The sequence below is a fragment of the Rhinatrema bivittatum genome, chromosome 10 (genome assembly GCF_901001135.1).
Source record: "Rhinatrema bivittatum chromosome 10, aRhiBiv1.1, whole genome shotgun sequence".
Classification (NCBI taxonomy): Eukaryota; Metazoa; Chordata; class Amphibia; order Gymnophiona; family Rhinatrematidae; genus Rhinatrema; species Rhinatrema bivittatum.
This window is the reverse complement of record NC_042624.1, coordinates 74,204,755-74,229,488: the sequence shown is the minus strand read 5'-3', so window position 1 is coordinate 74,229,488 and position 24,734 is coordinate 74,204,755. Positions and strand designations below refer to the sequence as shown.

General features: G+C 42.2%; 1 protein-coding gene across 1 annotated transcript in view; it reads left to right on the top strand.

Annotated features, from left to right (window-relative positions):
- Positions 1–23,440, top strand: part of EDEM3 (ER degradation enhancing alpha-mannosidase like protein 3) — a 93,800-nt gene extending 70,360 nt beyond the window's left edge. Inside the window, exon 20 of the mRNA XM_029617611.1 lies at positions 18,088–23,440. Within this exon, the coding sequence (XP_029473471.1) occupies positions 18,088–18,500 (413 nt within the window). The 3' untranslated portion in view covers positions 18,501–23,440. The remainder of the gene's footprint in view (positions 1–18,087) is intronic.
- Positions 23,441–24,734: the final 1,294 nt, after the last annotated feature.

The following is a 24,734-nucleotide window of genomic DNA, read 5'->3' as shown; positions in this document are numbered from 1 at the left end:
GCACATTATGCAAAATGTACAGTATCAAATGGCCATAACAGAAGCTGGGTGGGAAATAAGAAACTTGAGGAATTCAAATATATTTTTTAAACTTATATACTTTGCACTATTTGAGTGGACAAGTTTTTGTAATCTAAAGTGCATGTAAATTAAGAACTAAAGTAATAAAAATACTCCAAATTTACAATATTGTCCTACTTGGATGCTTTAGGATGCATAAATTACATCAGATGTCCAGTGTTCTAAAATTCTCTTTTAGACATTAAAATATAATCACTTGTCTGGACTGCCTACTCGGCTGTCTAAAATTAGACATTTAAGACACTACTGGGGGTGTCTTAAAATTTAACAACATATCAATAGCTGATTGTTAGTGGGATTTAGATGCTTGACTTCTAAGCAAGCATTTGAAAGTTAATAATAAAGTCCGAGGCAAGTCATTAGTTGTTTATCACAGAGGATGAATTATTGTGGTTATGTTCAGTAGGAGAAACAGAAATAAAGGTCAGTAAGCAAGTTGTAGGCAATAGCTTTTTATTGGACTAACTCAATATAACAGCTATAGAAAGTCTGCATTCCCTTCCAGAATGTTCAGTTTGTTGCCTTATAACCTGGAAATAAAATGCGTTTAGCCAGTGTTTGTTCTGTGTATTCACGCCTCACACCACAGCTGCCTACTAAAAAATATATTCCTTAGAAAATGAAATAAACAATGGAATAGCTTGGTTGGATGCTGTCCATACATCTGTATCAATCCTAAATATTTTAAGCACTGGTACAACCAACTTCAAAAGCACACACCAAGTGAATTGTACTATTTCATAGTGTCCATACCAGACTAGGTCAGATAAGTGGGTTATGTCCCCCTGCCAGCAGATGGAGACAAAGGGAAAAAAAAGCTCAAAACTCACTTCATTCCCCATATAAGGGTCTGATGCTGCCTTCGGCTCTTCAGTATTTCTCTGTCTTGGGAGGTCTCCTCGACTTGGAGCCTTTAATTAATTTGAAGAGATCTGATCTCTTTCTCCCAAATCTTGTAGGGCGGAGTCTCTTTGAGTCTTGTATTTTGAAGTCGGTCTCATTTGGTGGGCTGTTCATTTTTGTTAGTTTTAAGCTTTTCTCACTGGGATGACCATTCAGAAGTCTGTTGTAGGTTACCTTTTGAGATATTTACAGGTGATCAGTTCCTCATGAATTGCGGATAGGTCTTTGGTCTATTGATGTGTCCTGTTAAAGCACTGTGGTTTCTGAGGAATTGATTTCAGGAGGAACAAGGAGATGATCACTTTGGCCTGCTCCAGCAACAGTTTGAAGGCCCCAGAGTGTAAGCAAACCCCTCGTTGAGGGGGCAGGAGTCCTTGCTCTTAGTCAGACCCTTTCTTTCCAAAGGATAACGGCAGGGTAGTGCCCTTGTCTCCATTGCATCTCTGCTCTAAACACCTCACAATGGGTGTGCAAGCCAGGAGAGGCTTTGCCTTGGACTCTGGAGTCCTGAGAGCTATCACAGCTTCTTCTCACCTGGTCTGAGTGGAGCTTAGTTTCAGACCATTTTTCTGGATGGGTCTGGCATGGACAATAAGGAAGGTGAAATTTAATCTTGACTGTTAAATTTTCTTTTATTTAGTCCTACTAGAACAGAGCAGAACCCAACCAGGGAAACCACAGTGATCAAGGGCTCTGTCTGACAAATTCAGAAAACTAACAGTGAGTATGTTGTTGCCCACTCTGAAGCTAATTGGCCTGATTGTGACCTTAGTGTAGGGATTATCTTATTCCTTGGTTAATGACTATAGAGTGATATTTTTTGGCTGCATCAGGATTTTGGTTGTAGTGGTGATTTGAAACCAAAACTAATAATTGCCTTTGGTTGTCTTAGCTTGTCTTAGGATACTGAAGAGCTGAAGGCAGCACCAGACCCCTATAGGGGAGTGAAGTCAGCTTTCAGCATTTTTTTCCTCAGTCTCTGTGTACTGGCAGGGGACATAACCCACTGGTCTGGTGGGACTGGTAGAAAGGAAATTAACAGGTAAGTTTAAATTTCACCATCCACATGATGCCAGGATAAATTTAGCCATTTTTATTGGTCCCCTCTAGTGGGCAATGCATTTCAAAACAAAGATCCAACTGTGAGCACCAAGGAGCTGTCGAAAGAACTCCAGGACAAAATTGTGGAAAGGCACAGATCTGGGGATGGTTATAAAAGAACTGCAAAGCCCTTGAATATTCCTCTGAGAATGAACAAGACAATTAAGATGTGGAAGATGTTAATAGTAGAGGACCATGAAGACCCTGCCTAGATCCGGCTGTCGCTCCAAAATGGAGGACCAAGCAAGGAAGAGACTGATCTGGGAGGCAACTAAGAGACCACTGGCAACTTTGAAAGAGCTACAGGCTTCTATGGCCAATAAAGTGTGATGTGACTACAATAGCCCAAACACTGTACGAATGTATTTATTTAAAAATGTATATTCCTCGTCATTCAGCTACTTGCTATTCTGGGCAGATAAACAATAAAAATCAGAGGAAACAAACAGACCTATAATATATGATAAATTTAGGACAAGTCAATAAACCCAGTACCTTCCCCTTTCTTAGTTATAGACTTCAAGAAATAGTCCTCATGAATATCTCATGCATATAGCATTACATGACATATTCATTGATCTTAAGAAAAGGACTTCCTAAATAAGAACCCTAATGTACAAATTACAACTTTGTCATTGCCCTGAAGTCAGAAGGTCAGTCGCTTAATTTGGTTAATACAATTTTTTTCCGCTCTGTCCCACAGAAAGAAAAAGATATCCATTGCATTGTAATTTAAGCAAGCTTTAATATATTTCTTATTCGCCCTATAAGTATCCCAAAATATGCTTCAGAATAGTCTTTGAAAGTTGACCATTCTTGTACAAATGGAAAAAAATTGATCACTAGCATGATGCCTTTAATATCACAGCTTCAGTTACGGTAGAGGAGGAGTAACACATAGGTGATCTGGCCTGAATAGTAGGCTGATAAGAAGGAAGCCATTACTCAAGAAAGCTCACTTGATTTACGTTTGAAGTAAGCAAATGAACATTCAGGCAATGTTGTAGCCATGTGGCAAAAAATGCTATGGTCTGCTGAAACTCGAATAGAACTTTTTGGCCTGAATCCAAAGATCCAAAGCGTTCTGTTTTGGTGCAAGCACAGCACTTCACCCAGAGGATACCATTTCTGCTGTGACAGCATCGTGTTCTGGGGACATCAGGATGGAAGGGACAGTGAATGGAGAAAAGTACGGAAAAGTCTTCTGCTGCCCTTGCAAGTGACCTGAAAATGGGACTGAATTCTCCTTTAGCATAGACCTAAAGCAGACAGCCAAAGCTGCATTGCAATGTATAAGGAACATAAAGGTAATTGTCCTGGATTGGCCCCACAAGAGCCCTAACCTGTCCAGTCAAAAATCTGCGGCATGACATGAAGATTGTGGGCCATCAACACCTCCCAAAGAACTTAGAATTTGAACAGATTTTTTAAAAGAATGGCCTAGTATTGACAAATCTAGGAGTACAAAATTGGAAACCTAGGTGGAGACCTATTCCAACAGACTCATAGCTATAATTGCCTAAAATTCTTCCTCCACCAAATATTGACTCAGGGGAAATGGAGACATATCCAGTTGTTGGATTTCAGTTTTGTTTTTGGATAATTACGCTTTGATACCGAATAAAACAGTTTTGGCCCTGAAAGGTGTAGAATATGTGTGTTGATGAGTGGTTGAAAACAAAAACTCCTCATTTAAATGCATGCAAGTCTGATGCATTGATACAACAAAGTATGAAAAATGTTCAGGGGAATGTAGACTTTTGGTTGCCACTTGTTTATGTCTAGTTTTCAAGAGCTATCCCTTCATTGGGTCAGTGGAGAATTTCACAAGCCCAGGCCCTCTGGTGCATGGAGTTGAATTAAGGAGGAAGGGGGAGGTGGTATTGGTGGGAGATTTTAACATAACTGATGTGGATTGGACTATCCCACCTGCAGCCTTGGTTAGAAGTAGATATCCTGGACTCCTTTAAAGGTGCTGTCCTCAGACAAATGGTAATGGGATTCACAAGCTGAGGGATATTACTAGACCTGGGATGTATGATGGAGAGAGCCTCTCTGAGATCTGGGTAGGTTTCCACTCGAGCACCAGTGATCATCAGATGGTATTGGTATATAATAGCCACGCCAGAGAGGAGTCCCAGAAAGCTCAAAGTATTGAATTTAAAAAATAATAAAATGTGGAGGTACCTTTAAAGAGGTAAATAAAGTGGTCTAAATTAAAAGGAGCTATGGGAAGGGGCCACAGATCTCTGTCAGGAAAGTAAAGAAAAGGAAAAGAAAAAATGGTTTTACAAAGAGGTGGCTCAAAAGGAAAGGACAAAAAGATTAGCATTCAAAAAATACAATGCGAATGAATATCTGCTAAAGCTGAAATGGGGCAAGAAGTCAGAATGGCAAAAGCGGGAATGGAAGGAAAGCTAGGTAAAGAAGTAAAGCAAAGTGCCGAGACTTTTATTTCAGGTATTACAGAGAAAGGAGGAAGGCAAGAGGTGGTATTGAGAGAAGATGAAAGGCTAAACAAGTACTTCTGTTGACTGAAGGGATTGGAAGAGGACTGCTGATGGGCAAGGGTGCCCATGGAATTGTGATAAATACCGCACCGTTTACCTGGCACTTAGAGCTATGGATTTCGCCTTAATTCCAGGGAGATTAATGATCCACAGACATCGCACCTACTGTTTTTGCAGATGACTTGTACCTTTATAGCTCCTGTTGTTGTCATTTAGTAGAACAACTCGGAGTAGTGAAGAGCTTCTCAGATTATATCAGGATGACATTTGGTCTGGACAAATGTGCTAAGGTGACCATCTGTAAAGAGAAATTAAGCAAAACTGAAAACCTCTTTCTGATTAAGGATTGTAGCTGAAAGGTGTATATAAATATCTATGGATGGATAAAGATGAATCAGTTAAGCAGAAGTTACTGGGAGAAAAGCCAAGTAAATAATACTATAGGAGATTGAAACAGATTTTGAACAATGCTTTAATAACACAAAATAAGATACAAGCTATCAGTCACCTTGCAATTCCAGCACTCTGCTTGCTATTGTTTGGAATGGTAAACTGGCCTGATAAGAACAAGAAAACTTCTCCATGCCTATCAAGTAATCTGTAAGGATCGGTATATGCTGAAATTGTACATTTCAAGAGGTGAAGGCAGTATGGGTTTATAGAAAGAGATTATACATAACCTTCAAGTATACCCAGCAGCATCAACCAATCCCAATACTCAAAAAGTGCTAAAGTTCAAAAGTAAACAGCCAAAATCAATCTGATGATCATTTTGGCGAGTGGAAGGAATGAGTGAGAATCTACCGCATCTCAAAAAAGATATAGTTGCGATGGAGAAGGTACAGAGAAGGGCTACCAAAATGATAAGGGGAATGGAACACCTCCCCTATGAGGAAAGACTAAAGAGGTTAGGACTTTTCAGCTTGGAGAAGAGACGACTGAGGGGGGATATGATAGAGGTGTTTAAAATCATGAGAGGTCTAGAATGGGTAGATGTGAATCGGTTATTTACTCTTTCGGATAATAGAAAGACTAGGGGGGCACTCCATGAAGTTAGCATGTGACACATTTAAAACTAATCGGAGAAAGTTCTTTTTTACTCAACGCACAATTAAACTCTGGAATTTGTTGCCAGAGGATGTGGTTAGTGCAGTTAGTATAGCTGTGTTTAAAAAAGGATTGGATAAGTTCTTGGAGGAGAAGTCCATTACCTGCTATTAATTAAGTTGACTTAGAAAATAGCCAATGCTATTACTAGCAACTGTAAAATGGAATAGACTTAGTTTTTGGGTACTTGCCAGGTTCTTATGGCCTGGATTGGCCACTGTTGGAAACAGGATGCTGGGCTTGATGGACCCTTGGTCTGACCCAGTATGTTATGTTCTTAAGGGGAAATTTGCAAAACGAGAGCAAAAACTGTTTAAAGGTTCCGAACAGCAAACTAGGAAAACCAATTAACAAAAATACAAATATAGTGGGATATTCAGAGAGTAGCTTCAGAAACCCTACCTGGATCAAAACTTGACTTGGGAATGGCTAAAGCAATGAGCTTAAATCTATTGTTAATTGCAGCACAGTGGATTACGGATACAATGGTTTACAGCCAGCATAGAAAAGAAAAGGTTAAAACAGATAAATGCAAATTTGATAGAACTAGCAACAGTTATACATGTCACTGGATGTCAAGTGCTGATTTCAGAAGGCCTGTATACAGAAAAGCACAATAAGATGGCACAGATCATCCACTGGAAACTATGTAAACACTGTCACATCGCTGTAGCAGAAAAGCTCTGGGATCACAACCATGAGAAAATTGTAGAGAATGAAGTTGTGATCCGCTGGGGCATTCCTATTCCAAATGATAAAAAGCTTGATGCAAGAAAATCTGATATCGTGGTAAAGGAGAAAATCAAAAGAACAGCTTCATTGAGAGAAGTGTCGGTACCAAATGAGTATTTTGTGGACTGTTTAGAAACAGCGAGAGAAGATCCTCAAGAATCAAACGATGCAGAGACTAAGAAATTGTGGCAGAAAAGATACAGAAATTGTCCCAATTGTACTGGGCACTACTAGCCTGATTAGAAAAAACTTTGAGAGATAGCCCGATATGTTGCTTGTACATATTACACCCTGTGAACTCCAGAAAGTACCTCGGTTTGGCACCATGCAAGTATTAAAAAGGACATTAGTAAATTTGAGAGACTGAGATCATACTCTGATTACCCTGGCTTGTAAGTGAGGTTCATTCCTGTCGAGACATGTACAGAATTAACCCAAGTGGAGACATTACTCGAGAGTATTTGTGTAGAACTAGCAAAACTGAAGTGGACAAAACTGAGGCTGGATGGGTTGCCTTGTAGGATATGAAGAGAGTTTAGAAAGGTTCTGTTTGGTCTGCTGAAAGATCTATGTACTAGATCTTTGACAGGATTGGTCCTGCAGGACTGGAGAAGGGTGAGTGTTGTCCCTCTTCATAAGAGTAGTAACCGAGAAGAGGTTGGAAACTACAGCCAGGTAGTCCAGCCATGGTGGTAGGAAAATTAATGGAAACTGCTGAAGGAAAGGATAGTGAAATCTGTACAATACAGCAGATTGCAGGCAGCTTGGTTTTTACTAGAGGCACATCATGTCAAATCTGATTTTTGCAATTGGGTGACTAGAGAATTGGATCAAAGATGTGCACTGGATGTGGTTTACTTGGATTTCAGCAAAGCTTTTGATACTACCCCACACAAGCATCTCACAAATAAACTAAGCAGCCTGGGAATGGACTTCAGTAGTGGACTGGATTAGAAACTGGCTGACTGATTAGATAACAGAGGATAGTGGTAAATGGAATACCCTCTGAAGACAGAAGGATGATTAGTGAAGTGCCTCAAGAATCAGTCTTGAGGCGGGTTCTTCTCAACATCTTTGTGAGTGATATTGCAGAGGGGTTAGAAGGATATATTGGCCATTTTAGTGATGTTGCTAAGAACTGCAACAGAATATAGATACTTCTAAGGGAATAAGGCTCAAGGAGCAATTTAATAGTGGTCATGAAAAAGTAAAGTCATGCATTTGGGATGCAGCAATCTGAGAGAGCAGTACACAACGGGAGGGGGATAATCTGATGTACATTGATCAGGAGAGAGACCTCAGGGTGATAGTATCTGATGATCTTAAGGTAGCAAGACAGTGGCCAGAGCCAGAGGAATGCAAGGGTGCATTGGGAGATGCAAAGGTAGCAAAAACGAGAGGTCATAATGCCTCTGAACAAGGTCATGTGTGAGACTTCACCTATACTATTGTGTTCAGTTTTGGAGGCTGTATCTCCAGAGAGATATAGGTAAGCTAGAGGAGGTCCAGAGCAATGCTAGCAAAATAGTGCAGGATCTGCACCAAAAGCCATATGAGATGAGTTAAAGACCTCTCCTGGAGAAGAGGGATGAGAGGGGTATGATAGAGATGTTTACATATCTGAAAGGTATTAATAATGCACAAGTAAACCTTTTTTCAATGGAAAGAAAATTATAGAGCTACAGGTCATGATATGAAGCTACAATGGGATAGACTCAGGAACATCTGGAAATATTTTTCAAGGAAAGGATGGTGGATGTCTGAAAAGTCGAGGCTAAAATATTATGGACTTCAAAAAGATGTAGGATAAACACAAAGGAGCTTTAATCTCAAAAAGTGAAGGGAGAATAGAAGCATGAACTAGTGGCACTATAAGCCGACAGGGTAGCCAAGCACAGAGCAACAGGTTTCAAAGAATGAACTGGAGTAACCTGCGGGGCATGACCTTGGTTAAAACCCATGCTTCAGGAATATTTGGAGGCCAGATATTTTGGACAATAACCTTGCTGGTTTTGGTGGCTGTATGGATGGTTGGAAAGATCATGCTAACACATGGAACAGGATTAAGGGTTGGTCTTGTAAGAATCAAAGAGGGGCCTCCCAGTTGAGGTGACAATGGCCAGTACTTTAATAGATTCTGGGCATGCTTGGAACTGATATGGAAGGCAGTAGTAGGAATAGGTTTGAAGTTTGAGTTAAAAGACATTGTGGTGGGGAGGGGGCAGTGGCAGGGAGAACTGATATTTGATTGTGTATGGGTGTGGTGTGCTTATAGACCCGAAGTGGAAAAATCCCAACAGGGCAGGCTGGATGTGCCAATCTGAGCTTTTTCTGCCCGTCATTTAGTATGTTACAGTGTATTCTGGCTGCCTCTGTGGGGAAACGTCCACCGAGGGCCTCCAGGTCCAGACAAGATTGTAGGAAGGATGGAGTCTGAGCTTCAGAAAGCTGCTAAAGTCAGAGTAGTACAAACAGCAGGCACTTTGTGCTGCTGTGCTAAAGCACTCCTGGTGGCACTCCCTGAAGCGCATCGTCTGTACACTCTACTCCAGCCGTACCCCCAGAACTGTATCAGCTTAGCCTGGTGGCACTGCTCCTGCAGGGCAGGCCTCTTCCCGCCTTTGCAGAGCACATCTCGGCTGGAATGGGAAGCAGATGCCAAAGCCGCCTGTTTCCATCTGTGGCCCCTCAGCATTGAAGCAGCACTGGACAGGGAGAGAGCAACAGGTGCTCTGTGGACAGAGCCATGTCCAGGATTGTAGGGGGTGCTTCATTGCTGTGCCCTGTTTGACTTCATAACAGTACAGAGATGCAAACCGGAGTTGCCATGAAGATGAGCTGCTGCAGTTCTGCACATCTTTTTGTTCTCTCTGCTAATTCTTCATCAGGTTTGTTGGGAATTCTTAGCCTCCTGAAGCTCTCCTTGGTGTTGTGCTCCTGAATATATTCCCTTTTTTGTGCTGTGTAGTTGATGGAATCTGGGGAGAAATGTGTCTGTGCTGTGAGCAGGATATAGAGATTGTTGGCAGGGCCTCTGAGAAGGCTGCAGCAGGCAGAGCCTTACTGTGCTTTGTCAGAGTACATTTGCATCCTTCTGGATCTCTGTCATATATCCGTCCTCTGTTCCAGGGATAAAGGGCAGTTGGTAGGAAAGGAATAGGTGGCTGGAGCATCTTGAGATGATTGCTCACGCTCTAATCTTGAGCGTGCTTGATTGTTTCCTTCCTGAAGAAGCTTCAGATAATGCAGAATATGGCGGCTAAATTGTTTTGTGCAAAGAGATTTGATCATGTGAGCTAATTGGCTTCCTCTTGCTTTTCATGTCAAGTTCAAGATATTTACCCTTGTTTATTGTATCTCCAAATATCTGTGGATCATCTTGTTTCATATCACCCTGCACAGACCCTTACCTCTTTGCAGATGGATCTGCTTTGAGCTTGATAAGGTTAGAACTGATTCAGCACACTTCGTTAGTTATCAGGCTCCTCTTTTGTGGAATATATTTCCTGCAGAGAGACCAATAATTATGTGAAATTTAGCAAGCGTCAATATGTTGCTGTTTCGTCAGCCATTTCAAATTACATTTTTTGTTTTCTATAATGTATGAAGCTTGTTCTGTTGGGAGACTGTTTTTCTTTGTTGAAGATAACATTTGTGTTTGATGTGATTTTGCTGTGTTTGTTTTCTAGGTTGTAACCTTTTATATTAGTAAGATTCCACTATTTTTTTTTTAAATTTGAAATCTGCTTTGATGTTTGACAAATAGTGGGTAATGAAATCATTAAATTAAACTCACCTCGCTATGTAAACATCACCGGTCTTCCCTCCGCCCTTTACATTACAGTGGTTTACAGCTTTGAGAACCAGATCTGGGCTGGCTGGTGCCCAGAGAGGAGGGATTCCCCTTTGAAGTTCTAGCCAGGTTTGGGAGCCGGGGGCCCTGCATGGACCCCTCGCTGATGATTCGGCTATGCACTAACCGCCGTGGGAGATCCGACCGTACCTCTTCTGTAGCGGCAGCAGGGCATGGAACGCTGGCACCCCCCCCCCCCCCCCCCCCCCCCCCCCTGCCGAAGCATGCCGGCTTCCCGGGCCCTTCTTGCCCACCCCTTCTGACGGCCCTGTTGAAAACAAACAGCACCATTATCATTTTTCTTACAAGGATTTATAAATGATAAAAGTTACATTTGATAGAATGGAGTGCAGTTATAGATAATGCAGAACGATATATGGCCCAGGATGGTGCAAAATGTACATGTCAGGATGTCATTTGTGTAGCATGTGGATAAAGATGTAGTACACTTCGGTCAGTGCTGTGGACAGTAGAGGCTGAGTGGAAGATTGATTAAAAAGCCAGGGACTGACTGTGTGGCAGAACATCGGTGTATTAGTTCACAGCCTGGGGAGGAACTTGTGGTTCTGTTGTCTTTTTCAGGCAGCACTAACCACAGCTCATTTCCCATTGACCCGATGAAGGCAGCATTGCTCTTGAAAGCTAGTCACAAACGTGTTAAGTTTGGCCAAGAAAAATGTGTCTCCAGCACGTGTGCTGACCTTTAATTTCTGCATGCCAGTGAAAAACAGTCCACCTTTCACCATGCTGCAGAGTGGGGCAAAGATTGTGCTGGAGAGGATACAACGCTGTGTCCCAAATAAAGTAAAACTGTAGCAGGAGCCCTGTGCTGCTGACATTCTCAGCACACAGGATCTTGTTTCTGATAGTAATGCAGAAATTAAAAGGACGGATGAGCATTATTGAATGTTTTTAATTGAACTTCACTGGTAATGTAACCAAACTGGCATTTATGAAAACAGAAGGTGGAAAAGATTCAAAATAAGCAAAATCCTGATATTTAATTTTCTTTCCTAAGGCTTTCCGCAGCTCTTGCTTTTGGATGTGAAGTTAACATCCTTTCTATAGGAAGCTGACTTCAGTGTTTTTTGTATTGGTTTGAGTCCACTTTAAATTGTACACATTTGGCTAAAATACGAGTTGCAGCGCCCTAAGCTGCTTCTCGATGGAGTCCTTCAAGTCTCGGCTATTGCCGGATTCTTAGACCCTCTGCCAAGTGCCTCTTCCCCACCTGCTCGTTTAGAGCTCTTTGCTAAATATGGCACCGAAAGCTACAAGGTTGTACTTAATACATTTATGCTTTTTTTTTTTTCTCTTGTGCCACAATTGGAATTGCAGCAACCATATTTAAAGGTAAAATGATTCCAAACTACATTTTTGATAGCAGTAAGTATCTTTTGTTTGTAGCCATTGTGATTTTCCTAAGACACCCTATAGTTCTTAAAGAAATGAAGCATCTTAACGTGCCACTTTTTTCTTTGAAAGTGATAGTAAACTATATATAATAAAATAGTTATGTAGGGGCTCCAGTGAATTAAAAAAAGGTTCTTGTTATAATGAAGGACTACAGAAAATGCCGTGCACTTAGATTGTCTATTTTTCTCTCATTTATATATTATACAATTCTGATGTAAGCCAGAGCTACCATGACTGCTTTCCTTTCTGCTTCTATGGTACTGTAACTGTAGTCTAAGTCTACATCATGGTTCCCTGCACCGCAGTAGAATATTCTTGTTTGTTATCATATGTAGTTCATTACAAGCCAGCTCTTTTATCAAAAAAGGAAAAAGCCCACTTGTTAGTATTCCCTGTTTAGCATCTCTGCCTTCGGACCATGTGCAGGCTTCCATGGAGCACTACTGCACAGAACAGTCCCCACTTCCTTTCCTGCCAGCCTCAAAAAGGTAGCAGGGCCGCCGCCATGCTTTTGGATCCTGGCAGAAATTCCATCTTCCAGCTCCCGGCAGCCGCCACCTTTTTCTCTGCCTCCCGGTTCTTCATTTTGTATCCGTTTTGTTTAGTTGAGAATAGGAGCCAAGCAGAAAGAAAGAGTGTAAGATCCTCAGTGAAGGACAGAAGATGCAGCTTCTGGGAGCTCCCTACTGGGATGAATGCTGGCGAGCAGTTGCAAATGGGATTTAAAATGGCCCTCAGTTTGTCCTGCACCCCCTGGCTTTCTGAAACAGTGACCTTCCTGTCCAGTACAAAGAAGGATGCTGGACTGATAATGAGTGAAATAAAAACAGGACCGAATGGGAGGCATTTGGAATAATCTTGATTTCAATTTAGAATTATACAGAAAAGGGGACAAAATATATAGGAAACACACATTGAAAGAGTACATTGTATTTGGGGGGAGGGGGGGGTTAACAAATGCAAAATCACATAGAACAAGTAGAGAAAACCTATGTGTATGAGATGTACATTATAGCGTTTCTTCAGTGGAGTTCGGCTGATTAAAGATCCCAGGACAAAATGAACCAAAAAGAAGGAAGAGCATAATCAGAGTCAACAGTACACAAGCAGGGCGATGAGGCAAGCCAAAGATCCCAGCTTTCCAATGTCCACCCATTCTTTAGGAGAGCTTTTGGCTAAGATGCCAACCTTAACAGCTGCACGTTGAGCATTGTTTGAGAGTGACGGCATTGTAAGTCCACTCCTGTTAACTGGGTGGTGCAGGGTTTTATTTTTATAATAAAACAAAATAACTTTCCAATACCGTATGCCTGCACCACATGGTGCTGTTCAACCTTCCTAAGCCCACATTCTCTTAGCATGAGATTGGAAAGTGTTGGAGTCTATGGCAGAACCAAAAGAGATGCCCAGATCCTTTCCACAAAACACAGGAGGAGCTCAGTTTCATTTTCTACAGTTGAAAAAGGATAATATGGGCTCTCCAATTTAGGTGCAAGCCGAGGAGGAAGTGACGTCACCTTCAGGGATGGCTGCTTAATTCGTGAGCTCCTCCAACCTTCAATAGAATCCCTGAAATATCAAACCATCCGCATTGCTGCCTCAGGCTAAAGTACTTAATATTGTGGCCCCATCTTGCCCGGATGACTACGAGGCGGAAACATATTGATTTTCGCAAATATTCATATCAAAAACTCGAGGTGGAGCACGGGCCTACTCAAGAAGCCGAAATGGCTGATCAGGAGGCGGCTGATTCTGGGCCGACAATCCCGGAGGCTTTGGCAGTAGCGGACGATGGGGTATTGCCGACTAAAGGTGAAATGAAAAGCTGGTTTTCCGAACTAAAACAGGAACTTACCTCGAATACGAGGGATATCATGGAGTCGATTGAAGAGCTCAAGGGTGAGCTGGCTGAACATGGGCGCCGTATTTTTGAGCTGGAAACCCGTGTGGACGCTTCCGAGGATCATGTTAAAAAACTCCGGGAAAATCAATTGTGTGCCCAGGCGGATGTGGAGCGGATAAATGAAAAACTGGAGGACCTTGAAAACCGATCGCGCCGGAACAACTTAAGATTCAGAGGCGTGCCGGAGTCCCCAGAAAATCAAAATTGTTCATCAGTGGTGCAACAAATTTGCTCCATGCTGATCGCATCTGCCTCTCCACAGCCCTCTGCGGTCTTGGATGGCGAAATAAAAATTGATCGGGCTCATAGGGTCATGGGACCTCGTACCGGTAATAAGCCCAAAGATCTCCTCGCCTGTTTCCACGATTTTCACAAGAAAGAACAGCTACTGAATATTGCGCGGAAACAAGCCACGTGGCAATGGCAGGGGGAAGCCATAATGGTGTTTGCCGATTTGTCTCCCACTACAGTTAAGCGCCGTCAGGAAATGCAACCGGTTACTAAATTGCTGAGGGAGGAAAATATAAGATATCGATGGCTGTACCCCTTTGGCTTAAGTTTCTCGCTAAAGGGTGAGACTCACCGTATCAAAACTTTACCGGAAGCGGCGGCACTTCTTCACGATGCAGGCTTCCCAGGCTTGGAACAGTTTAAAACGGCGCCTCAAGCAACCGCTCGTCGAGAAGAATATCCAAAATGGCAGCGGGTGCAGAAAGGGGATAAACGGCTGCGACGCAATGTTGAACCTTCTGTTCCTCCTCATGCAAAGCCTTGAGAAACTGGTAACTGAACTTACTTTGTGTGCACTGCGTGTACTTAGAGTACACGGTTCATTGGATGGTTTGACTTTTCTACGCTTTGGGTCTACATTTACTAAGGGGACTCATATGTACCTATTTGTTGTTTAACTTTCACAGTTGGTTGGGCTGGATGGGCAGCCTCACGGGGTTGATTCTTCCTCCCTTCAGAAACTAATTTGGATGCGAGCTGCATTCCAAACCAAGGGGGAAAGGGTAAAGCAATTTAGGTGCAAGCCTGCACAGTAAGCAGATGTGGTGCGTCACCAAAAATGCCTGATACTTCACTTTCAATGCATATCCAGCATAGCTCTCTGCTTCAACGGCAGGGGGGATGAATAAAAGATAATGTATATTCAGACAACTACCAACAAGGTCTGAATTACATAGTCTGGGTAAAATAAATAAGCATGGGTGTAGCTTGCTTGTTACGGCGGTTACTACCCCGAATCAAGCCTGATACTTCACTTAGAATACATATCCAGCGCAGCTCACTGCTTCAACAGCAGGGGGAATGAAGAAAAGAGGATTTGTATTCAAACAACCAACAAGTACTGAGTTGCACAGGCTGGGTAAACAAGCGTGGGAGTAGCTTGCTTATTACGGCAGTTACTACCCCAAACCAATTAGCTGGATACTTCACTTAGATGTAGTTCCAGCACTGCTATCTACGATGATGGGGGTGGAAAGGAAATAGAACCAAAAAAGTTATTTAAAAGGACAAGAGTAACAGAAAAGTATGAAAAAAAAAATGTGTGAAAGCTTGCTGGGCAGACTGGATGGACCGTTTGGTCTTCTTCTGCCGTCATTTCTATGTTTCTATATATGATGTCCACGTCACGCCCAATTCCACAGACAATGCAGGGCACTCGTTCTGCTAGCAGTCTGAGGAAATAGTAACCTGCTCGCCTCAGCTAGATTTACTTCTGGCTCATAGCAGAGAGGGATGCGCATTACTTCAGCAAAAGTCCTTAGATTTTTAACACACAGGCATGTTATGAGACAAGTAATATGGCATGCCTGTTTAAAACTGTGGCGTTTAACATTTGAAAACATCATAAATATAATCTCTTAGAAGAAGAGCATGCCTGGGGAAAAGAAGCAGAAGGCTGGGGAAGTCGGAACATTTTACAAATTTTGTTGTAGGACTGTATTCAAAAAGGAGTTTTTAGCACTTTTCAAGTCATATAAAAATGCGCTGGTTCAGTCCTTCACTGGGCCCGGAAGTGCAATAACGCGGGTCCAGGCTTGAGGGGGAAATGGGGAGAAGGCGTAGTGTGGGCTTGGCACCTCCATGCTGAATGTGGCCTTGAAGTGATGAGAGAGAGGTTATTTTCAATACTGTTAACGTTAAAGAGTCCTAGAAAATCCCTGTAAGCAAGCTTTTCACATTCAGCCTTGATTTTATTCTGTACCTATGAAAAAGTCTTTGCAGAATAAGGCCCAAAGTGAGCAGTGAAAGTGGTGATTTATAATCTGATGAACCTGAGGCAGTGTTGCAACTAAAATAAATAAAAAATGAATAAAAAATTACCTTGCAACAGGAGGGTAAGATCCAAAGCTTTTATGCACACTGTTAATATGTCAGAGAGAATCCAAGGACAGCTGCATTGAAATCGGACCAATTTAGCACAGATATCCTGAGGCTGCGTTTATCATCCATGCCACCTTTATTGAAAACTATCCCTAAACCTGTTAAATGTCAAGGACCCTGTTACTTTTTGAGACGTGTGCACCCTGCCCACACCGATGCAGAGTCCTTGGGGAGCTTTGCCCCGGTTCTCAGAGGGGAATGGCTGAGTGGACTTTCCCCTGGGGCAGGAGAACTCGCAGTGATCCACACCAGCTTTTTCCACAGAAAGCAACGCGCATAGATTTGAAAGTGCAATCTCCATGCATTGTTTACCCCCCAGCCCCGGAAAAGCTGCCTCTCGCTGTGGGTAAAAGTGCACGCGTTATGGAACAGTGCACAGACGTTTTAGCCAATGTAGAAAAGGCAATTTCAGATGGCTCTAGAAAATTCCGTCCTGCTCTCCCCCCTCCTCAGTGGCATTTTGTAATTAAGATTCCTTTTGACCTGCTTTACCCACAAGTAAAGCTGAAAATCACAGCTTGGAGTGATGTCTGATATTAATTGAGGCGATATTGTGTAAATATTGGGGATTTTTCAGAGACCATGGTCTTTAAAGGTTCCAACTTTTCAGTAGAGCTCCATTATCTGTTTTCCATCTGGAGACCTCCAGGATTGAGCCATCATGTTCAATTTTAGGGACTTTTTCAGCAAGGCCCTCATCTCCTTTAGTCTGGCAGTGAAAGAGTTAAATCAGCACTTCAGCATAGCCCGCCTGCAGTCCCCTGTGTAAAAATGCACATGTCTGGGTATACAGTGCTAGAAATAACTCTTAAAGACCCTGTTATAATACCACATGAGTAAAAGCATGTGTTGAATTTCAGGACCCATTTTTATTCACGCACTAAACAATGTTAACTCCCGCTGCAGGAAGCTAATAGTATCCAAATGTGGCAGGAGTTTAACAAAAAGCATGTAAACCTAAAATTGAATAACGTGCATAAATCACCTTTAATGCACACAAGCCACTGTTTGTTTATACAGTTTGATTCAGGATCATAAAACATGGTTTCTGTACACAGTGTTTTGCATTCATAAGACATAGTTAATGCGCACAAAGCTTGATTTAAGACCATAAAACATTTGTGCACACTGGGTGCAAAAAAATGATTTTGTGCCCCTGAAAGTTGTATTTACAAAACACAAGTTCTTTTACATAAAGGTTGTGCTCCTAAAATTGTATGCTTTATGCACGTAAATGCTGCACACAGGACCCCGGCACCACCAACTCTAGGTTCAGCCCCAGGATCTCTACTGAGCCTGCAAGCAGGAGTTCAGTTTCCAGCGTTAAGAAAACGTGACCTAATCTGCACGCACCTCTCTCCATTGGGGGCATAACAGCTAATGTATTGATTGACTTGGGACGTGCATGGAGGAGCATTAAGCTTGGTGCACGGTTTTTTTTGTGCATAAAACTCCTGGCTACAGCTGGAGAAAGGTGTGTGCTGACATCTGCGCACAGCCTAGTCTACCTTATTACATGAGGACCAAAGCTAGAGCAGTATGGCTTATATGGCGCTAACCATCAACAAAGCTCAGTAGGGCTTAAGTATTGCCTGGGAGAAATGTTTGAGCTCCTGCCACTCTGCTCTCAAAACACAAGCAGCATACAGTCTGCCAGTTTTGTTTTTTTTTGGTGGCTATTTGATAAAATGGTACCGAGTGTCTGTGGAAACCTTTCAGCATAGCTGACTTTCCCATGCCTGGAAGCCGCACAGCAGTATTACTAAGCCAACAGGCAGCTGCATGCACTCGAGAGCTATTCAGCACTTTTTAAAATGCTGTTTCCCCTCAAAGGTGTTTTTTATGGTACTGGCCATTTGCACAGAGTACAATAGCTACCTCGTTTTAATTCATTCTGTCCTACAGTAATTAATCAATCTTCCAGATTTCTTTAGAAGTGGTGCTAGAAAGTATTCAAGTATCCAGGAGAAATGAAAGCTAAAGAAAAATGTGATCCTTGTTGGCATTTCTTGGGCATGTAGTTTCACTTAATTTACTGTAGTTTCCATATTAATCTCTAATGCAGAATGTTCTCTTTTTCTGTACCAAAGATGTAGAAATGGAAAAGCTGGAGCCGAAGTCACCTGAAAATGAATCGCAGAACCAGAGGGCAGAGGAGTCCACCTCCACGTCTCAGGGCCTGAGCTTGGACAGGCAGGAGGAGGCTGGCGAGGGAAACTGTCCGCAGCCACTCCCGGCCCCATCACTTCCTGCTGTTACATCCCAGGCAGAAGAGGAGCTTTCACCGGAGATCTCCATTACAGAAGAAGGTACCGAAACTGGCCAGGAAGACTCTGAGGTGGCAAGAAAAGCTGACGGCATGCCTCAGGAGCAAACAGAACCAGAGACCGATCCAAAGCAGAGCAATACTAGGAGTCAGAAAGCCCAGCCTTTGGATTCTATATTATCAGACTGGCAGGAAGATATAGAAGCATTTGAAATTATGGAAAAGGACGAGCTATGATTGTTGCTAGTGGTTATCAAAAGGTAAAAACATCTCTCTCCTCATATCTGGAATATATTTAAAGCTCTGTTAAATATTGTGATGAGCAACTGCTATAGGTTGCAGCTGGGTTCTGAGCATCCTAGAAATCCAGAGCATGTTTTGTCTAGTTTTCATGTCCCCCGTCCCCCGTTTAATAATTTAGAGCTTGAAACTGCCTGATGTGTGACGTCCAGTGAGCGTGCAGTGCTGTAAGGCTCAGGGACAAGCTGACTCCTGGGAGACTGGCTGGTCAAGGTCCCTGTGCCCAGAGAAGTACAAGAGCCGGTCTGGCATTCGGAGAAACGAGTCAGAACCCAAGGTGCCCATCACAAAAGAAGGTGGTTCACATGACTTTGTGCTTCCAGATAGAGGGCAGGGACACGGCCTTTTCTATGCAGAGGCAGGTAAAAAGCCAGTGGCTTTAAGGCTGTGCTGTTCAGACTTTTAGCCCTGACTTGAGAGCTGGCCTGGTTGCAGAGCATTTCTTCATGCCACACCAATGCTGCTCAGTGCTCTTTCCCATCTAGTTTATAACTAGAAAAAAAAAAAATGTTTTCTTCATAGGTGATTTCTACTTTATACAAGCGATACTGTATAAACCAAAGCCAACCGTCTCCCCAAAACTTCTCCTCAGATTGTAACTATGAGATCATGAGACCACATGAAGAGTTATATTTAAGTAGCTAGAGAGATCCATATTTTTTGTGTGACCTTTTTTACCTACTGCATTGAAAGCCACCAAGCTACTTGTATGACTGCCACTGATCAAGATAATAAGCATTAGTGAACTTTTAATGCATAACTAATTCTGTTATCGTATTTGGTTTTTCTTCCATCTCTTGAGTTAGGCTGTTGATCTTTCGAAAGAGCACTATCATCACACTGTTGTATATGATTTCTGCGTGTGCCGCTTTTGGCACAAAGGCCAGTATCTGTGGGGAATGATTTAAAAAAAACAAAAAAACAATCTTCTGTAATTTAAAAAATATATTTCTGTGTAGTGTATTGGGTCCATGTATAAAAATAACCAGCTTTGATAAGCTGGCCCAGATTGAAAAGATGATTCTTAGATAGTGGGCCCTCTGTCTAACCAACGGCAGTCATGTTCTCTAAGGTAATGGCCGATTGCAGCCTTTCACCAGTCCTCTTTATAACCAGTTGTGTGTGCTCTCAGCCTGTGTTTGTTCTTAGAGGAACCACTATAATTCTTGGGGACTTATTTTAACATTTCTGTATCGAATTGCTATAATTTAGAGAGCTGTCAGGAAACCAGAAACATATCTGGAATAAATGGGGATAGGTCATCTTAATTTCTACCCTGGGTATTTGAGCTATCAAAAAGAAAATGTAAGAAAACCTATTTTAATGTTTGCTTTTACATAATTTAATGCAGTGGGATCTTGATTTTACAATCATAGTTGAACGTGGCTCTTTTTCTGATTGAACGTTGATCTCCTGGTGGGAGCAGATTCGAAACCTCCTGGACTGCAATTGATGTCGCATGCCAGCTGAGCCCAAATCAGTCTATAGGATATGCAGCCTAGGTTACTATTTCTGAATCAGCTCATTAAAGTTTGGGGGGGGGGGGGGAGAAGAATGGAAAGGGGATCTTTTATTCTTCTCTGTACGATCAGGATTCTTATACCCGTTCTGACAGAAGTACATGTTAGATGATTTGGTGGAAAGGGAACAGTGTGGCCACAAAGAAACGTCAGGCCTAAGAGAGGATGTAAAAAATGAACCTATCCCCATTTACTCCATCTGCTACTCTCACCAGCAGGGGCAATCCCTCTTCCTCATGGTTGCATCAAAAAAGAGAGAAGACTGTGTATTACAAAGGTAGGCAATGCTGGTCCTCGGGTGCAGCAGACGAGTCTGGTTTTCATATGCATGAGATTCCTGTGTATGCAAATATCTTGTATGCATATTCGGTGTGGATATCCTGTAAACCAGACCTTTCAGAGTTGCCTACCCTGATGGATATCCTAACATCGATGTTCAGGTTTTTTTTTTTTTAAATCATTTTGTGTTCTAATCCAGACGTAGTCTGGGTAGGGTTGTTTATACACCCAAAACCTCTGAACCCTAGATATAGAGAGATTTATATTCAAGGTACATTAGGTCCCAGATGTTGGGGATTTTTGTTTTGTGAAAGATGCCGTTTGCTTTAGAATCACTATCCTGCAGGAGCTCATTTCAGAGCCTGGCTTACAGGATATTCCATCATAATTAAATGCAGTTAAAAAGTGAATGTAGCTGGGGATGAGTGAAATGAGCAATAGTTTCTCAGCTTCGCTGTGGCCTGCCCAATGTAATTAGCTTGGGAAGGTGAGGGTAAGTCTAAACTGTTTCATTTCAAAGGTCTTGGCTGATGGAAGGAAAGCTTCCTCTGCCAATGAAGGCCACGCACACTGAGGCCTGAGAGCCCGACCTTTCATATCTTCCCACCATATCAGAGTCAGGTTGTCCAAGCTTGGATTTGTATTCTACTACGGAGCCATTTTCTTTCAAATCCCTGTCCTAATCTGTTTTCTGGGTTTAACGTTTTTGAAAGCTGTGTCTTGCTGTCTATTTTGATGAATGCACATCCTGGCGCTATCTCAGCCCCTGCTTGGAGCATCCATTTTATGCTGCAGCAGCAGAGCCAGTGTTATCAGCTTGTTCTTCCCCAACGTCAGAAGTGAAGGAGATGTTGACCTTGGTGAACGCTCTGCCGCTGTTAACTGAGAACAGCTGTTCCCAAGCGTGCCGGAGTCTGCTAGCTAGCGCGAAGACTTATTGTCCAGCTAGCTGGGCACTTTTTCATAGCTTGAACGTAAGCCACCTTGAGCCTGAGAATTACCTTGAAAGGCACATGAATTTGCTGCTCTGCGTTTACAGCTGCACCTTGGCGAAAGCTTTAAACTTTGTTTGCTATTTTATTAGGAGGCTTCATGGAGAGGGGGGAGAGAACCCTCCAATTCTTGTGACTTGCAGGATCACTGTTGGCAATTGGCTACTTAAAATTGTTTTTTTTTATAAAGTTGGTGGATATTATGGTAATTATATCTATTTTAGGAAAATTGTATTGTTTCCAGCTAATTTAACTTAGGTTTTCCAACTTGGAAGAAAACTTTTTTTTTTCTGTTAGAGGTGAAGTATTTATTCACTGCTGAGCGTATGTTTTTTACCAACATAACAAAAGTGGCACCGAGGATTTTTGGTTTGAACAGATACAGCTTAAGCTGTTTCTTTTTATCTGAGGAGAAGGGAAAGGGAGTTGGAAAGAATCTGCACGAAGGGCTCGCATCTTTCAAAGTGGAGTCCATTCGATGCTGAAGGAGCTTGTACTTGCCATGAAGTAGAGGGGCTGCAGTGAGCTGCCCATGCAGTGGGCTGGATCGCCCCCACCAATGTTAGGACATTGAGCTTGGGATCAGACACAAGCTGCTGCCAGCCTCCAGATATGGAAAAGGACTAGCCTAGCTCTGACTTAGTGTCTGTGCAGAGCTCAATGCAGGCCAATACGGAAGCTGACATCAGAAATACCATGAAAACAGGAGCCCTGCATATAAAATCCCTAATGTAAAACAAAGGTCCTGAGCTGTGTAAATGACTGCCTTTTTGGAGCTTATTTGGGCCATTGTCAATAAAGGTGTCTTGTATATCAGACAGGACTATGGTTTCAGATCTGTGGTTAATGATTTCTGGAATTGAGCTGCATCAAGCTAACTTTCTTGTATATGACCCTGTTTTCTATACAAGTTATTTTATATATAAAGTCAGTCCTGTTTGATATAAAGCTGATATCACTATTGGTTTAGCTCTTGCCAAGTACCTTCATTTACTGACTGCCTTTTATAGGATCCTTTAATTTTCCACTTTTTCTGAACCAGTGCTTGTAGTGTGCTGTTATATTCTTAATCCTGTTGTTTAGTAAAGAAGGAGAAAACAATCCAATGGATTGTGAGGGACATCTGAATCTAAGATTAATAATCCACAAACTCCTCCTTTTTAGATCAGTCACCCAGAGAAATGTTCTTTCTAGTTTAAACTTTCTTTACTGTTCAAAATGAAGTTCAAGCCATCGATCCATCACCCACCCCCTATCCATTGGCAAGCTTTTCTTTAGTTGGGTGAATGATAAATCCAAAACAAAGAAAAATGGTTAGCTGACCCCCAGCACTGTGGGTTGAGGTGAGACCTGCAATCCATGACAGCTAGAGCAGAGCACAACAAAGCAGAAATGTTGGAAGGTGCAGAGAACTCCAGGCCCATCACCATTTGAAGTCCTTGGCTGATAGCAAGCTGAGCGGTGAGCCACGATCTGGACAGGAACCTGAAATTATCACTTGGCCATGAAATTCATTCTACTTTTCCACCACTCTTGGGTTCCTAATCATCCTGTTCTGTAAGCGGGAAAGCGCCAGTGCGCCTGGCTCCTCCTGGGATGCTGAGTTTTGTTAAGAAAGTGTTTGCATTTTTATCGGAGAAATGATACAGTAGATGCATGCCTCAAGTGTGCACTTCCTGAATGAGTATTTGCATCAAGCGTGGTAAGAGAATAGCATTGGTTATTTATTTATAGGAGAATTTAAGAAGAATATTCACCCAGTCACATTGTTTAGTGCCTTGTAAATGCTGGCCAGTAGTTGAATTTGTTTGGGTGGGTTTTTTTTTTTCCCTTTCAAAATGTTCTCATTTGCTGGTTTACAAACCTTGTTTTCAGGATGGGGGAGGGAAATCAGAGAAGGAGCTGCTGCTGCTTATTTCAGACTTCCTCACATAACTCCTGGACGATTTTGTAAGGTGAATGGAGAACAGATCTAGAAAAAAAACTAATACCAAGTAAAGAGTGTACACGTGGCTGGACAATATGGCTGACAAAAGGTTTCTTCAGTTTTCTTTTTAGGTAAAAGAATGCAATATAGGAGCTCATTCTGTTTTTAATGTTCTCACCTCACAATGCCACCTACCGTGCTGCCATGCGTGTAAGAGTCTTGAGCTAGTGTCCCCATCAGGCAAGGCCTCTGAGCATAAAGAAAACCATTCTGTGAATGAGATATTGTATGTTCAGATTTTATAAAGATCTTTTTACCAGCCTAATTTACAGCCGTATATTTTCTTATAATGTAAAGTATGAAATATGTGTCTGTAATATCAGGTGCTGTAACACTACTGTTGAATACTGTGATGTAAAAGCCTGGGCTACATTTGTAAATAATTGTATATAATTGTGTATTTGATTACAATAATTTGATTGTAAAGATTAAAAAAAATGTACATATTCTGGTCCAACTACTCCAAGTGAATTTATTAAACAAAAGGTTAAAACAATATATCATTTTAGATTTTTTTTTTTTTTTTAACTTGGACTGTAGATCTTTCTGCTTTAATTAAGATGGGTAGCAAAAGTAAATGATGGGTGGTTTATGATTATTATTAGGGCCACCAGCCCTAATAATAATCATAAACCACCCATCATTGGGTAGGAGAGGTAGGTCCCTCTCCTACCGCCTGGTTGCTAGCATTCCATCACCCTGCCGCCAACCCTGTCTCTTTCCTGCTTCTGTTCCTTCGGATCTGTCTGCTTCCACACCCACCACTGTTCTCACTGCAGTCACAGGGCATGCAGCTTTGTTTTCTCTGGATGGCATGGGCCAGCAGGAAGATTATGGTGTGGCTTGCAAGCAGGCGAGGGATTGGGTAGCGGATGCTATGGGGTGGGGAATTGCAAGAGGGCTGAAAAAAAGAGAGAATTTGAACAGGATAGACTGGGGAAGGATGGGTGGAGGGGAGGGGGGTAAAGTGGGTGAGATTGAGAGAAGATTAGAGAGGAAGTGCATGTGGAACGACAGGGACAAAAGGCAGGATGGAGCAGAAAAAAAGACTGGGGAAGGGTGAAAAGCAGAGATTCACAGTCTCAGCAGAACGGGACTAAAATTATAAGGTCAGTTCCCCTGAAAAGATGAAGGACAGCTGAAGAAGCTTGCAGAATGAACTCTTAGTTTCTCTTTCAACCAAGCCTACTATAACGAGGATTATTCACTCTCTCCATCTACCTAGAATTGAACCCACTTATAATTTTAGTAATAATCAACCCAACCTACCTTTTTCTCTTTTGGATACAGTGCGTTCACTCCATTCTGCCCAACTTGTTTTAATAAGTTTTGGATATTACAGGTGTAGAAATATAATGACAGAAATGACTATGCTGCCTCTTGCGTCTGCCTA